The sequence below is a fragment of the Xenopus laevis genome, chromosome 4S (genome assembly GCF_017654675.1).
Source record: "Xenopus laevis strain J_2021 chromosome 4S, Xenopus_laevis_v10.1, whole genome shotgun sequence".
NCBI lineage: Eukaryota > Metazoa > Chordata > Amphibia > Anura > Pipidae > Xenopus > Xenopus laevis.
In genome coordinates, this window is record NC_054378.1 from 70,534,205 (window position 1) to 70,548,775 (window position 14,571).

General features: G+C 40.2%; 2 protein-coding genes and 1 long non-coding RNA gene across 7 annotated transcripts in view; 1 reads left to right on the forward strand and 2 right to left on the reverse strand.

Annotated features, from left to right (window-relative positions):
• Positions 1-51: 51 nt before the first annotated feature.
• LOC121393305 lies at positions 52-4,172 on the reverse strand. Its single transcript, XR_005960963.1, has 3 exons — positions 4,017-4,172; positions 3,198-3,288; positions 52-859 (listed from the first exon to the last, which is right to left on the reverse strand). It is a non-coding gene; the product is annotated as an uncharacterized LOC121393305 (long non-coding RNA).
• An 81-nt stretch (positions 4,173-4,253) lies between these two features.
• LOC121393306 (palmitoyltransferase ZDHHC15B-like) lies at positions 4,254-7,793 on the reverse strand. Its single transcript, XM_041561440.1, has one exon. It carries the CDS (start codon positions 5,999-6,001, stop codon positions 5,021-5,023), a length of 981 nt encoding a protein of 326 aa, XP_041417374.1. The 5' UTR covers positions 6,002-7,793; the 3' UTR covers positions 4,254-5,020.
• A 42-nt stretch (positions 7,794-7,835) lies between these two features.
• The window catches only part of gpbp1l1.S (GC-rich promoter binding protein 1-like 1 S homeolog), a 45,147-nt gene continuing 38,411 nt past the window's right edge, over positions 7,836-14,571 (forward strand). For 3 of the 5 annotated variants that reach the window (XM_018260825.2, XM_018260829.2, XM_018260826.2), the window contains exon 1: positions 7,838-7,980. The gene's annotated coding sequence lies outside the window, so the exon portion shown is untranslated. Of the gene's footprint in view, positions 7,981-10,152; positions 10,256-14,571 lie in introns of all 5 variants that reach the window. The other 2 variants (XM_018260827.2, XM_041561439.1) reach the window with 2 other exon arrangements.

Below are 14,571 nucleotides of genomic sequence, written 5' to 3' on the forward strand. Positions count from 1 at the left end.
AAATAACTCACTAGTAATTTTTCTCTAAATATGTATCATTTAATATGCATGGCATTATTATAATCCCAGAAAATACTCTTTGTTTAAATGAAAATGTCGTTCTAAGCAACTAGCCAATATACATTAATTAACGGCACTTCCTGACACTAACTGGAGCTTTCTACTCACCAACTTTTATTGCATTGCCCCATGATCTATAACAGTCGGTTTTGGTAAAACAAAATAATAAAATATGTTTTCATTTTCACAGTCGACATCGACTCTGACTTCCACTAGCAACTCACAGGATTCACAGCTGGAATTCCCAAAGAGAAAGAGATTCAGAAGACATTTGTTTCCTGCCAAAAGTTAGAAAATATAGATTTATATGTGTATATTAACTAATAGGAATTTGGTGACAAGGCAGCAACAGCAAAAACAAATACCAGAAACAGACACTGGGTCAGTCAAAAAGAGACTTATAGTTCAATCCAGAATTTAGCAGAGCTAGACCTACAGAAGCTGCATTCCTGGAAGTGTTTGATATAAAGTTTTGTGGCATATCTGGATGCATTGATGTCACAATACAACAGTGCAGGTGTGATGGTGTAAGCAATTGAACCACTGTCATGATGTCAATGGGTCTTGCCAATCAGTTCACCATGACCCCCTAGAACCCGCTTTACCAGGAGGTCCACAGGACCCACTAGGACAGGTTCCTCAGGAAATCCTTACACTACATGAGAGTCATGAACACTAGTGTAATTAATTCTGGAGTTTTCTACAGGTTCAAACCCTTTCAATGGATGAGTTATTGAAGGGATCCACAGAAGAGTCTTGATTGAAGGCTATTTATCACTTCATATTCCTGTTGGCCATCCTGGAAGACAGGAGAAGGTGGTTGGAAGTTGAAGTTATATGGAAGTAGAATTGATTATTTCAAAGACAGGGAAAGGGTTGTAAAACTTGCAGTGAATTGTCAGAGCTAGACCCACAGAAACGGCGTCCCTGGCAGTGTTTTACTTTACATTTTGTGCCATGTCTCACACTGATGCCACAACTTGGTGTGGGCGTGGAAGATGGAATTCAAATGAGACCCTCTGTCAGATACAATTTTTAAAGACAAGCCGTGGATTAAAAAATGGAATAAAAAGTTGGAATAATTCAACAGGTGACAGTTTTGCATAATCACCACATATATGTCTATATTCCCCTTAGAAGGTGGAAGACTGACAATAAAGTCCATGGCTAGATGGGCCCAAGGAATAGAGAAGATTGGCATTGACTGTATGTGACCACATGGAATCGACTGAGTGGCTTTGGATTAAGCAGAGACTCTCTCAGGAGGCAAGAAGGGCAACATTCTTCTGCATTGAAGGCCACCATACAGAACAATGATCTTATAATTGTTCCCCATTGATGTGAACGGCGATAACCTAGAATGGTTGGTGCAGTCACATGTCAGGTGATCATGCCCATGATGCAATGTGTGCCAGTTACTTTCCAGTAGATGAGGGGACTGTGAATGGTGCCAGGCCAAAAAGTTCCACTTGTCCCTGCTACTGCTCACAACCTGTTGACCTGTTTTGTTTTTTTGATGTGGCAACCCCCCTACACAACTAGTCCCTCTGACTGCTTCTAGTCGTCCTTTCCAGGACTAATAGGGTGGGTAAGGAAACAGAAAAGAGGTCATGATGCAGAATGATCTATTAACCTTCACTTGATAATAGTTCTGGTACAGAAGCCTAAATCATAAGGTGTTACTAAGTAATGCTCATTCTTTTGCAACTTTACCTAATTGTTTTATCTCTTGTGTTTCTAGGTTTCTTTGACCGTCACAAATCACAGGTTTCCTCCCATGACTTATCAACGGGATCCTATAATGTGCTCACCTGAGATGGCAGCCATTTTGTGCATTGCTTTATGTTTTTTGGGGGGTTAATAAACCCAGATTCTGCTATAGACCTTGAAGGGCCAAATGTATTGCTACTTTTTTTCATAGTGAGGAAATATTATGGAGATGCTTCTTTCAGTGGTTACTGGTTAGTGAAGTCAAGCAATCAATTTAACTCTTCTCAAGACAATCTGTGCTGCTATTGATCTACTTTTTATTAGGGATGCCCCAAATCCAGGATTCGGTTTGGGATTCAGTATTGGTTTAGACGTCTTCATCTTATTGGGTCTTCATGACTTATTTGCAGGTTATGTTCCTATTTGTATATGTTTTACACTAGAAGCCTAATATAAAAACAAATCAGGCAAAGTGCTGGACTTTTTCAAAGCTATTTGCTTATCCTTTTAAAGTCTGACATAAAGTAACCAAGATGGCGGTCATGAATCGGGTGATAGTTGATTGGTTGTAGAGCATTGCAAGGCACTTACATTAAGGGGGTTTGGGATTAAAACTGTAGCAGTTCAAGTTGGGGGCAAATATAGTGGAATTTCTTCCTCACTGTAATCACCACAACACATTGGTTTTCAAAGGCAGAACAAATAATTCACCAAATGGCAAATGTAGTGGTGAAGTGTCTGATAAACTGCCCCTATATCAATTATCTGCCCATGACAATTAATCTGTTCTTCTGTACCACTTCAGTGTAAATCCTTAGACACTGGTTTCCTCATAACCAATATATATATATCTATATATCCTTTTTCTGTTTTTTTAACTTCTGATATACTTTATTCTTTTTGGTGCCCCGATTTTGTCAGTACCTTTTTCCATTCATTACTTGTGTTTTACTTGTAATATTTAGTCAGTTTGACTTGTAAATTTGTTAATATCCTTTTTAGCTTAACTGCAATGAAAGCCCTGAGATAAATTTGCTTATATAATTATCATGGTGTGGGACTGCACTGATGCTTCTCTCAGCCAGTATCCCTATGCCCAATTGATTTCCTCTAGGCACCTTTTGAGGTTCCTCTAGGGTGGCTTTATTGTCCTGTGTCCAGGACTTAGGGGAAAGCCCTCCAGTGACAATACTGTCTTCTCCTGGTGGAACCGGAAGTTTCATACGGTTACACAAGACACTCAATCCTATATTGTCAGCTGAGAAAGTATCATTATACAGTATTCTATGTATTGAAAGACTTTTCTTAAAGGAGAAGGAAACCTAGTCGGCGCAAAAACCCTCCCCCCTCCCCTGTGTTGCTTCGCCTCCCTCCTCCCCCCTGGCCTACCTGTCCCGCTGGGCAAATGCCCCATACTTGTTACTTACCCTTCTGCACAGGTCCAGTCTACGGAGTTCACCGACGCCATCTTCTTCAATGCGATCTTCTTTGTTGTGCTTCATTTGTAGGTAAGGCTCGCTATGAGAAACACATTATTAACACAGAAGACAAAGGTGAGCACAGTGATGGCGCATTCAGGTGTTTCACATTCACATTTCACAGGTGTTTCGGGTCCATAATGAATAATGAATTCAGGAGATGGGAGGTCCTAAACTGTTTTGTGGACCATAATCTTTATACATCCACCTCTATTTTGTTTGGACACCAGCTAGTGTCTCTGTTGCCCACACAGAGTACTGATATTGCCTCATGATGACAGTATTATTATCTTCCAGTGGAGCCTTATAGTCTACAAATTTCCATCAGCCCTTTGCTTTTTTCCCCCTATTGCCCTAAATGATAGGTATATCATACACAAGAGCCATGGATATGCTGTAAAATACTTCCTTATAATTGGTGCTTAGTGATGTCATTATTACTACAATATGTGTATTCTAAAAAATAATGTACCCCCTGTTGTAAAATATGAGGATATTAGAGGCCTTGAAGTTCCATGACCATATAAATGCATAAGGCCAATGGTAACTGATAATATCCTTATACATTAGAATTGGGATACATTATTCTCTATATAATTTAGCACTTAACCTAATGTTTTCGAGAAAAGGATCTTGATGTCTGTCACTGCCTAGTTCCACATAGGCCTCTACTTCCCGTCCCTATTTAATGGGACTGCTGTAGTATGTCCCCATTGTTCCTGTGTCCCCCAAGCAGACTAAGGAGAAAAGGAGATTTTGTGTACTCACCGTTAAATCTCTTTCTCTCCAGTCGCTTGGGGGACACAGGACTTCCCTCCCTGGTTGAGGCCTTCACTTGTGTTTTTCAGACATGGTTGCTAATACAACCGACCTTTTCTTGTACATAGTTACATAAGGCTTCATGTTTTATTGTTAACCTCCTGTTCCATGCTTTGTTACAAACTGGGCTGGTTCTGCCTGCGAGCTGGGGTATAGCAGGAGGAGGAGGGGCTAGTTTGTTTTGTATTTTATTGTGTCCTGCCTCCTGGTGGTGCAAGCTATACCCCATTGTTCCTGTGTCCCCCAAGCGACTGGAGAGAAAGAGATTTAATGGTGAGTCCACAAAATCTTATTTTCCCAAATGGAAGAGCTTTGTCTATAGCAAGAGGAATAAACAGATTATTATATAAACCTGTGAGTGACAGCTTGTCCCTATGAGTTAACCAATTAGTATAAACTCTGTAGTAGAATTCTAGGCCAACAACAGGTGAGAATTAGTGATATGCAGGTCCAGATTTTTTGGACATACACCCAACCCTAACCCGCCCTCACCCAACCTGGCTTGGCGCCCGCCCGCAGTGACGTCACTAAAGGGGCAGAGCCGGCAGAAATCTATAAATGGAGGAACCAGAATTGTTAGGTCGACCCAAAGATTTGATGCAGAACCCTGCCTGAACCCTGCCCGACCCGCGGGTATACCCTCACAGTAAATGCCACTCTTTATACTTTATACCAGAGACAACTCCCAGGCTCAATTTTTGCATTTTAGAAATGTCATTGCCCTTTCTCAAAACTACTAAATGTCCTATGGCAATCTTCTAGTGCCTGGGTATATTAAAAGAAAAACACTGACATGATACAGTTACATATAAAGTACTTTTATTAAAACATTTTGTAATAATAATAATAAAACAATATCATATTCTGGGGGGGAGGGGGAATTCCTTCCTGACTCCAAAATGGCAATCGCACCAGTCCTGGTCAACTTGTATTATAAGTTATCTTCTATAACCCTATATTCCCTCATTTGGGGGTTTGGCAAAAGCAGCATTTTTCTCTATGTCTTCTGTAGCCTCACCCATTGGGAATGAGAAGCCATCTCCTAAGCTTCTGAAGATTGGGAGGAACCAGTATTTCTTTTCATTGCCAAACACTTCTCTCAGATTCTTGCCGAAGCCCAAATTATAGGGATTATTCTCCTCAGTTGTGTCATCAGATGTGTCATCATTATCCTCTCTAGAAGTTACATTTGTTAAAGCCAGTTCAGAATGACCAAGGCCAAATAGAAATAGGATTATAGAGAAGAATGTGCTCAGGCAAAACAGCACAATGATGGGGACTTTGGAGGGGCTGTTGGGCAGCTGATGAGTCCAGAATAGTTTGGAGAAATGAAGCGACACTGCACTAGTGAATATGCACAATAGCAATGCATACGTCACGCACAGGAGGAAGAACTTGTAGTTGGAGAATCCCACACAGTTGTTTAGAAATACGCAGTGATGATCCAGTTTCAGTATACAGACGTTACACACTGGGCAATGGTGGCACCTGTCTGGCTTTAACACTTGGCATGTGGTACAGTACCGAACATCTCCTTTTGGATCCTTAGTATAAATAGGCAAGTCTTTAGCCGCACAAATGAGGATCTCCTGCAGCACTTGTGGCCTCTCATCACTCAGGTACAGCTGCTTGTCAGATTCCGATAGGCGGAATTTTGCAGGAGGGACAGCGGGAGGCGTCATAACAGTCCGGAGATAGCACCACACGCACAGGAGGAACAAAAGGTGGAAAATCACCAGGAAAGTCACCTTTGCCTCTAATAACTGTACAGTGAATATGCACAGCTCCACCACAAATATATAATAGCAGGTAGCAAGGAGTCCAATGATGAATATAGGCAGGACCCAGCCGGCCTTCCTCTCGCCAGAATGGTCATCTTCTTCTTCTTCTGTTTCATTAATTGTTATCTTAGTATCCTTCTCTTCTTTTGACATAATTATAGTTTTGAAATAACGATAAAAAATAAGAAAAACTACAAAAAACTAAATAACGATAAAAAATAAAAAAAATGCAAAAAGCGAAATAACGATAAAAAATAAGAAATATACAAAAAGCGATAAGACTGAGTCTCTGATGTGTCACCACCAGCGCTCGTAGGTTTTATGACAAAGTGAGTGAGTAACATCAGTAAACAACTCTCCTCTTTATGACATCACAATGCTCTCTTTATTCTCCTCTCTATGACATCACAATGCACTCTGTATGACATCACAATGCTCTCTGTATTATCAGCCAATAGGAAGCCAGATGAAAATGATCTGCAGATCAACAACTTTTCATGTACCTTAGGGTAAACAATGTAACCATAGAAACCAACTGGCATGCCACTCCCACCATTCCTGCAGTGCAACTCACCTTTCCATACATTTAACCTACCAACGGTGTTACAGATTTAATGATCATTACTAATTATTTTAAGAGAATAACAGTGAGTACATTTAAGGAAAGTTCAAAGAATTTTGCCCAATAAAGAGATCATTGGGTGCTATTTACTGAATTAATATTTTGCACAACTAATACCCACAGGCACTTTCTCTCCCAGTTGCCTCTCATTTCTACCCCTTTCCCAAATAACGTGCTGAAACATCTCCATGAAAATACATTACACCAGCCTCTCCCTATTTGCCCAAATGGAAGATCTTTGTCTATAGCAAGAGGAATAAACAGATTATTACAGGGCCGGATTTACATAGCGGGCGCCCCTAGGCCCCCTGGCGTTCGTCGCCCCTGTCCCATTCCCTTTATTCGTGCAAATCTTCATGGAGATTGTATCTCCTGTGCATCCCCAGTGTTTTTGAACCAGTGTGGTTGAGCAGCATGCCGCCCCTATAAAATCCTGCCGCCCAAGGCCCGGGCCTAGGTGGCCTTTCCACAAATCCGGGCCTGCCAGTGCACAGTATAAAAATGTTTGGGTGTATGACATAAGTAGAGGTGACATCAGTGGAAGTGACATTACATGCAGGAGAGTGCGTAATCTGCTCCTGATAAAATAGGCAGGGGTAACAGCTATGGGGCTGCTATAAAATGGCATAAACAGTCTCTGTTTATTGGCCCTGTGGGGGCTGTTTGGGCCTTTGTTTACTTTGTATACTTGAAATGTCAGTTAGGCATTCCACCTTTTCTGGAAAAAATACCATCTTTTTTGATGAACCATAAGAACCATAATATTTACCGGCCAGGCTGGTAAAAATGCCTGCCACTCAATCCCTGCTGGATGTGATTATTACAAGAAAAGCTTTTCCAAATGCTGGCAAATTTTCCAAGCGTAACCAAACAAAATATATTTGTAGTCTTGCAGACTGGCCAGTAAAAGTATCCCTATCTGCTAGCTATTAATAAATAGGGTGCATGTAAGATACAAACGAAGGCTGTTTTTTTCCAGAAAAGGTTACAACCCCAAAAAGCTTTAAATACCTCTAAGTACACTCGTTTTAATTATAAATGTACTAACAAAATTCTCTGATTTTGCATTTAGACCTTATAAAAGAAAACAGGAAAACTAAAGATCAGCTACTTTAGTAGGGACTTGCGAGCGAACGTGTCGAGTACAATAGCTGGTGAGTAACCGGTAATCATTTTATAATGTTTCATATACTCTGATAATCAGTGTCAACGTACATAAAATGTAACTCATTCAATAGACAACTGTATGTGAGCACAAGTCACAACGTGCAGGACACAGTACAAAGACAAGCGTCCTGAGGGTGGCGCTGTTGTGGGAGTTAACAAGAAAGAGGTGGGAACAGTCTGCTCTGGCATCCGCCTCTATGGTTGTGCCCCGGGGACCGCCATTTTGGTGCGCGCTTTGTTATGGTTTAGTGAAGAGCAGGAAGCGGGCACCGGAGTGGGGGAATTAGAACGGAGTCAGTTTGAATTGAGCTCGTCCTCTGTTTGACTGTACGATTTGCAGCAGGTTAGTCCTTGTTTTAGCAAGTGTCCCGTCTCCGAAACTATTCCTCATAACGGGCTCTTGTTTGTGTTCTTTTGGGGGCGGGGAGTCACGTGGCATTGGTTGCAATAAGGCACCCTCAATGTGTTTAAAGCGTGTAGTAGCAAGAGTCATCTGCTGCAACGAATAGAAAGCTTGCGTTGTAACCGAGATCGCGCTGATGTCTGGAGCTGCTGGCCTTTATTTTCCTGGCTGTGCTGAAGTAAAACTCGTAGCGTGCTGTGCATTGTGGGAGGACGCGTAGTTAGGTAACAGGAGAGTTTCACGGGGAAGCGCTACACTATCTATAGCCTAATTCTTGTAAGAAATCCTCCCTTTTATATTATTGAGTTAAAACGTAGTCAGACTGGAGCCTCGCGACCCTGGACTCTGGCCCTGAGCCAATTCCTATAAGTTTGACGCTGTTTGTGCGCACTCGACTGACACCTGCCATGCGTTCAACTGCGCCGTCTACTTAGCGCTCACTTCTATATTATGTGCCTGTGGGTATATCCAGGACTGCGGCCCCTGATTCTGCTCTTAAACATTACTGATCTGTTCAACGCCCATTATGAACATAAACTACTTTGCCTTTTCGTTCTATAGACATTTCATGCTGTGGGGAATTTTAGTCTCTTGGTACTTAGTCCGTGGGAACTTTTTTTTTAACGTTCAAAAGTGTTTTTCCACCCATGTTTGGGGTGTTACTTGGCCAAGGTCAAGTGGAACCGATACTGACCGAAAGGAATTCAGTATTTCTTTGAATGAGAATAAAAATATATTTTTTTAAGAATTGTAGTGTATTTTAAAAAAAAAGAATGCCTTCCTGTACAGAAAGGTGTATACAACAAATAAGCAGATAATATACAAAACTGACCAATATGGAGTGGGGAGGGGTTAAATAGACTCTGGATTATTAGGTATTTCAGCAGTTTAAAGATGAGGTTCTTTGTAATAGGTGAGTAGCACACTGGTTTTATGCTGAAAAGTGCCCAAAAGTCATTTATTGACTCACAGTGGCTTATAGACAGGCAGGCTCCTTGATAAAGGGCCCCAGGCAAGGTGCCACTGTGAGCCAATAAGTCACTTTTCAATATAAATCCAGTGTGCTACTTATTTATTGCAAATACGACATGTATGTTTACCCCTAGGCAGTTGAGGTGGAATAGTAAGCACTTGGTACTCCCAAAAAAAAAGGTTTTCTATCCAAATCGAGCACTCTTTTCTTGCTGTAAATTCTAAAGATGTTTTTTTCTGTAAACATCAAATGTTTCTTTTTTTTTTTTTTTTCTTTTAAACATTTCAACTTTGCATCTGCAAATAAACAATTTCTTGGCAACAAGGAAGATCTATTCATTTCACTTTGACACTTATATCTTCCTGTGCAAGAACACCAAAACATTGTTTTTGTGCAGAGCTTATCTGTTATTTCCAGTGTAAACACATGCTTTGTTTTTGCCAAATTCAGCTTCAGTGTTTGCAGCATGGCTACACAACCATATTTTAATAAAATATACCCATTTGTCTTTAGAAGCCACCGCATGACCAGCACACTTTCATTATGTTCATTGCTAATCATTAGTTGCAATGATGTTTTCTGCAGTGTGTTTAACAAGAAGGCAGTTGAGACGTTTGTTATTTTATAGTGTTGCTATTAGTAAATTAATTTACTGGGCATCTTTTATGCTAAGAGTAAAGTAAATTTTGTTGTAAAAAGCACCATGTTCAATCTCTGTCTTTAAAGTGTATCAGGTGGTGTTGTTTTATTGAATTGTGTGGGAGCAAGTAACAGCAATACAGTGTGAAATATAGAGATTGGGGTTAGCATAAAAAAACTCCAAATAGTTTGTTGTTCCATATCTGTTTCCACACGTTTTTTTTTTGTGTTTTTCCAGAACTGCTACTGCTTTAATCACCATACTAATTCGTCTAGATCTTTCCCTTTTTCATTTAGTCCATGAGCATAATAAAACCATAACTAGTTGTTTGCTTTCACACTAAATTTGTACAAAATTATACCTAGGTACTTCACTTTAATACAGAAAGAACCTTTAACTATCATTTTTGTGATAGTGCCGGAATCGTACAGCTGGTGCAGAATCAGATGTTACCGAGCCTGCTCTAACCCCCTCCCCTCCCTATGTTTGTCCATATTAGTCATCAGGATGAGTCAATACAGAGAAACACCTGGCTATGCGATGCACCTTATTGAGATGTTTGTGGCAGACACTTTAAAAGGAAGGTTTACTTTTAACTCAAGGTATGTTGTAAGTGAAAGCAATCTAAACAATTCGGTAACTGGTGTTTATTTTTCTAATACTCCTGTTTTGCCTCACTCAAGCTTGGAACTTAATACAAGACAGAATTTAAAAGATTTCTTTAACACTAGGAACATGGCTGAAATATAATACTTGATAGCTGTGATCTTTGGTCCTTAAAGGAACAGTTCAGTGTAAAAAATAAAAACTGGCTAAACAGTCTGTGCAAAACAAAAAATGTTTCTAACCTAGTTAGTCAAAAATGTAATGTATAAAGGCTGGAGTGAACAGATGTCTGTACAAGTCACTGATTGGTTACTGTCTGGTAGCCAATCTGTGGAATCCAAGAGAGCTGGAAGTAGTGTTCTCACTATTATGTTACACATTTAGTCACTCCAGCCTTTATACATTGCATTTTTGACTGACTATATTAGAAACATTTTTTATTTTGCACAGCCTATCTATTTACCCAGTTTTTATTTTTATACTGAACAATTCCTTTAAGGCAGCCCTGCATTAAAAACAGTCATGATTCTGTAGTGCAAATTAGTGCATGGCCTCAGGGATACTTCAAAAGCCGTGGTCGGTGAACCCAGTTGCATTATCAAAAGCAAGTTAAAACTCTACCATGCAATGAAGAAACTATATTTATTCATGGGCCCAAGCCCCCGTGTCGCACGCATAGTAGTCATGCGGGGGTATGTCCTATACCTGCAGTACCCGCGGGTTTACCCGCAGGTCAGACGTGTTTCTAGCCAACCCCGCACCGCCACCCGGAACTATCGGCTTCATTTTTTCAAGACTAAAATTGAAGTCGGGCCGGGTTAGGGTTGGCGAAAGGTAGGGTTTTACCCGACCCCCACATCACGAACGCATAGCTCTAGTTTGTGTGTTGAAGTGAATGTAGTGCAGAGGGGGTCATCACAGGGCCATTTTTTTCCATAACTGTTGAGCAGCTAAAAATCCTATATTTGGCAAGAATGGAACATTTCATTTTCAAACCTACAGAAATTGGTCTTTCCAGTTCCCAAACTTTGAGTCCTTTTAGAACAGTGATGCACAATGTGTAAACATGCCCCTGTCCTAAATTTTTGTTGGCATCGAATTCAAAATGAGCGTATATTTTTCAGAAATATATTTTTCAGAAAACGATCTTTCTATGTTTTAACATATAGTCAAGTGGATTTTATTGTCATTTCAACCATATACAGTAAATACAGTACATATTAGAAACGAAATGGCGTTCCTCCAGAACCCCCCCCCAGGCCCCCCCCCCCCCCCGGTGCTATACAGAAACTCTAGTACACGGTCATGCTGGGCAAAGTGGACATTTCAGTTCCTTATGAATATATTCAATTCGGTCCTTGGGAGTTGAGATACCTGATGGCTTGTGGAAATAGACTGTTTCGCATTCTGGAAGTCAGTGCTCGAATACTGCGGTATCTTTTACAGGATGGCAAGAGGGTAAAGAGATCATTTGCAGGGTGGGTGCTATCCCTGACAATGCTGGTAGCCTTCTGGAGACAGTGGGTGTGGTAAATATCCATAATGGCAGGAAGCGAGACCCCAATGATCTTTTCCGCTGTCCTCACCACCCGCTGCAGGATCTTGCGATCTGATACAGAGCAGTTTCCATACGAGGTAGTGATGCAGCTGCATAAAATGCTTTCAATGGACTCTGTAGAAGATAGTGAGAATGGGTGGTGGAAGGTGCTTTCTTCACTATAGAGCTGGTGTTAAGGGACCAGGAGAGGTTATCTTTGTACAATTTTAAGTTAAATATAGGGTTTACTTTTTTAATCATCTTATCTTTTTATTTATATTTTGCACAGTGTCCCAATCTTTTGGCAAACAGGATTGTAATTGTGAGGCAGAGTTTTAATTCTACTTATTTTGACTTCCTCCTATTCATTATTCAAAATCACAAAGGTTTAGTGTTCTCTCTCTTAGAATGGCACTATATGTATTTTAAAGAACAGGTGACTACATAATACCTTAGTCCCTCAAGAGACCTCCCTCTCAAACCACACACCAATGGGGACTGTTTAAACTCTCTGTTAGTGTACCTTGTTATAAAAGCAAAATCATCTATCCATGTAATAGACTTGACAGCGTGTGCATTTGAAGCCGCTCTGCACCTGGCTTCAACTCTTTATACTCTGGATTGGCGGGCTGAGACTTTTTTAAATTAATTTCTATTTGTGACCATTTATCTAATATTGAAGCGTAAATTTTAATTTTTCACTGTGTTTCCGAAGCCACTCGGGTGGGCGGTCGCCAACTCTGTTTGAAATTGATACATTTAGGTGAAACTTTTCTCATCTTTGAGCAAAATACCGGAGTTTCATTAATGGCAGGTGTTCAAATTGATACAATAATTGCTAATATTTCACAGATACTACTGAGAAATCAACTAATGTAGAAACTAAATGTATCAAATTGTACCAGTTCATTCACTGAGCTGCTAGACTGAAACACCAGAGCCTGAAGTATTAAACTTAAATTTTGCAAAACCGGTAAAGGATAAAAGATGGAATGCAATTGAAAAATGTCTATTTCTGGTATACAATCTAAAACCAACTGGACTAAATAAAAAAGGTCTGGAAGCTGAACTGCCCCTTTAAGCATGCTTTTATTCTCAAGTGATACTAACACTTTCCAGACTTTTCTAAGGAAGATGTCGGCAAGCTTCAATTAGGGATATTTTATTTGCTACAATGGCTACTACGGCTGTAACATTGGACTTTGCTACAGGCTAAACCAGGGTGTCACTCTTTTTAAACATCATGTACACACTAGGAATAGAAATGCAGGTAGAGAAAAGGGAGAGGCATGTGCGCATACACAGTGCAAAAACGCTTTCCTGTTTTTGTTGATGGGGTCAGCCTAGTGTACCATACTGTTGTATACCTGTACATTGCCTCCACAGAAGGGTAGTTATGAGAACATTTTGTATGCAATAGTCTTCATGAAGAAGTAGCTGCAGCTGATGCCTTTTTGGGGAGCAAAGGAGTTAGCTGTCTCACCATTAACAAGCACCACTTGCTCAGACAAAGTTGTTTAAATCAGAATTTTTGAAATTTGTAATTAAAGGCAGATTCTATATAACACTATTGTTTTAAGAAAAATGGTGCCCCTGACGCAAGTAATGCTTATCAATGTAATAATGTGCATTTAAATATATTAGCGTTCCCCCCCCCCCCCAAGGGAAGTTGTAGTGAAAATGCTAGGTGCTTTTTATGTGAACATATGAATTTTTCATATCTTCTGACCACACAGAACTGCCTCTTTTCTACAAGGCTTAACACCTTTCTTCTGCTGAAGACTTGAACTGTGCGAGTATATGGCATTGTATCACCACTTGTGTTTTAGGAAAACAGTACATATTTTGCATTGTTGTTGCTAAGTAAAAATAAAGGCATTCCTGTGTCTTAGAGATGCTTAATTTAAAAAGTTGTTTATAAAACCAAAACGAAGAGTTTCCACTATTTTCATAAGATCTTGGGTTAGGGTTGTAGCATTGGCGTATCTATATAATCTCCCACTTATCAATGAAAGCTCTATACAAATACTTATATACAGTTTATTTTCCTTTTAAATAAGTGTTTATACCCCTATCCTTAATAAATCAAGTTTTTGCTGCTTGTACACTAAGGGTAGGGAACAATGGGCGATTTGGGGAGATTTAGTCGCCTGGCGACTAATCGCAGCGACTTTTCTCCCCGAATGCCTCCCCTCACTCTGCGCCTGGATAAAATGAAAAGTCGCCGGCGCTAATCACACACGGCGATTCGTTTTCCGAAATCGCCCGAAGTTGCCTCACGAGGAAACTTCGGGCGACTTCGGAAAACAAATCGCCGCGTGTGATTAGCGCAGGCGATTTTTCATTTTATCCAGGCGCAGAGTGAGGGGAGGCATTCGGGGAAGATTGGTCGTGGAAAGTCGCGGCGATTAGTCGCCAGGCGACTAAATCTCCCCAAATCGCCCAGTGTGTCCCTACCCTAAAGGGCCTAGTTATAACACTGTGCTCATAGCAACCAATAAGATATTTGCTTTTGTTTTGTAAGTGTTGAAATCTGATTTGTTGCTATTTTACTGATAATGCTTTACTCTACTTCTTACACAGCATGACTAATAGGCCCCTAACTGTTTACTAAGGAAAAATCCTTTCCAGGAAAACCCAATGTCCTAAGAATTTCAGATAATAGATCAATGCTGTTTCTTAAAGGAATTGTTCAGTATACAAATATAAAACTAGATAAATAGGCTGTGCAAAATAAAAAAAAAATGTCAATTTAGTTAGCCAAAAATGTAATGT

Coding starts and splice junctions, on each gene's coding strand:
- LOC121393306 (XM_041561440.1), bottom strand. CDS start 6,001: ATGTCAAAAGAAGAGAAGGATACTAAGATAACAATTAATGAAACAGAA.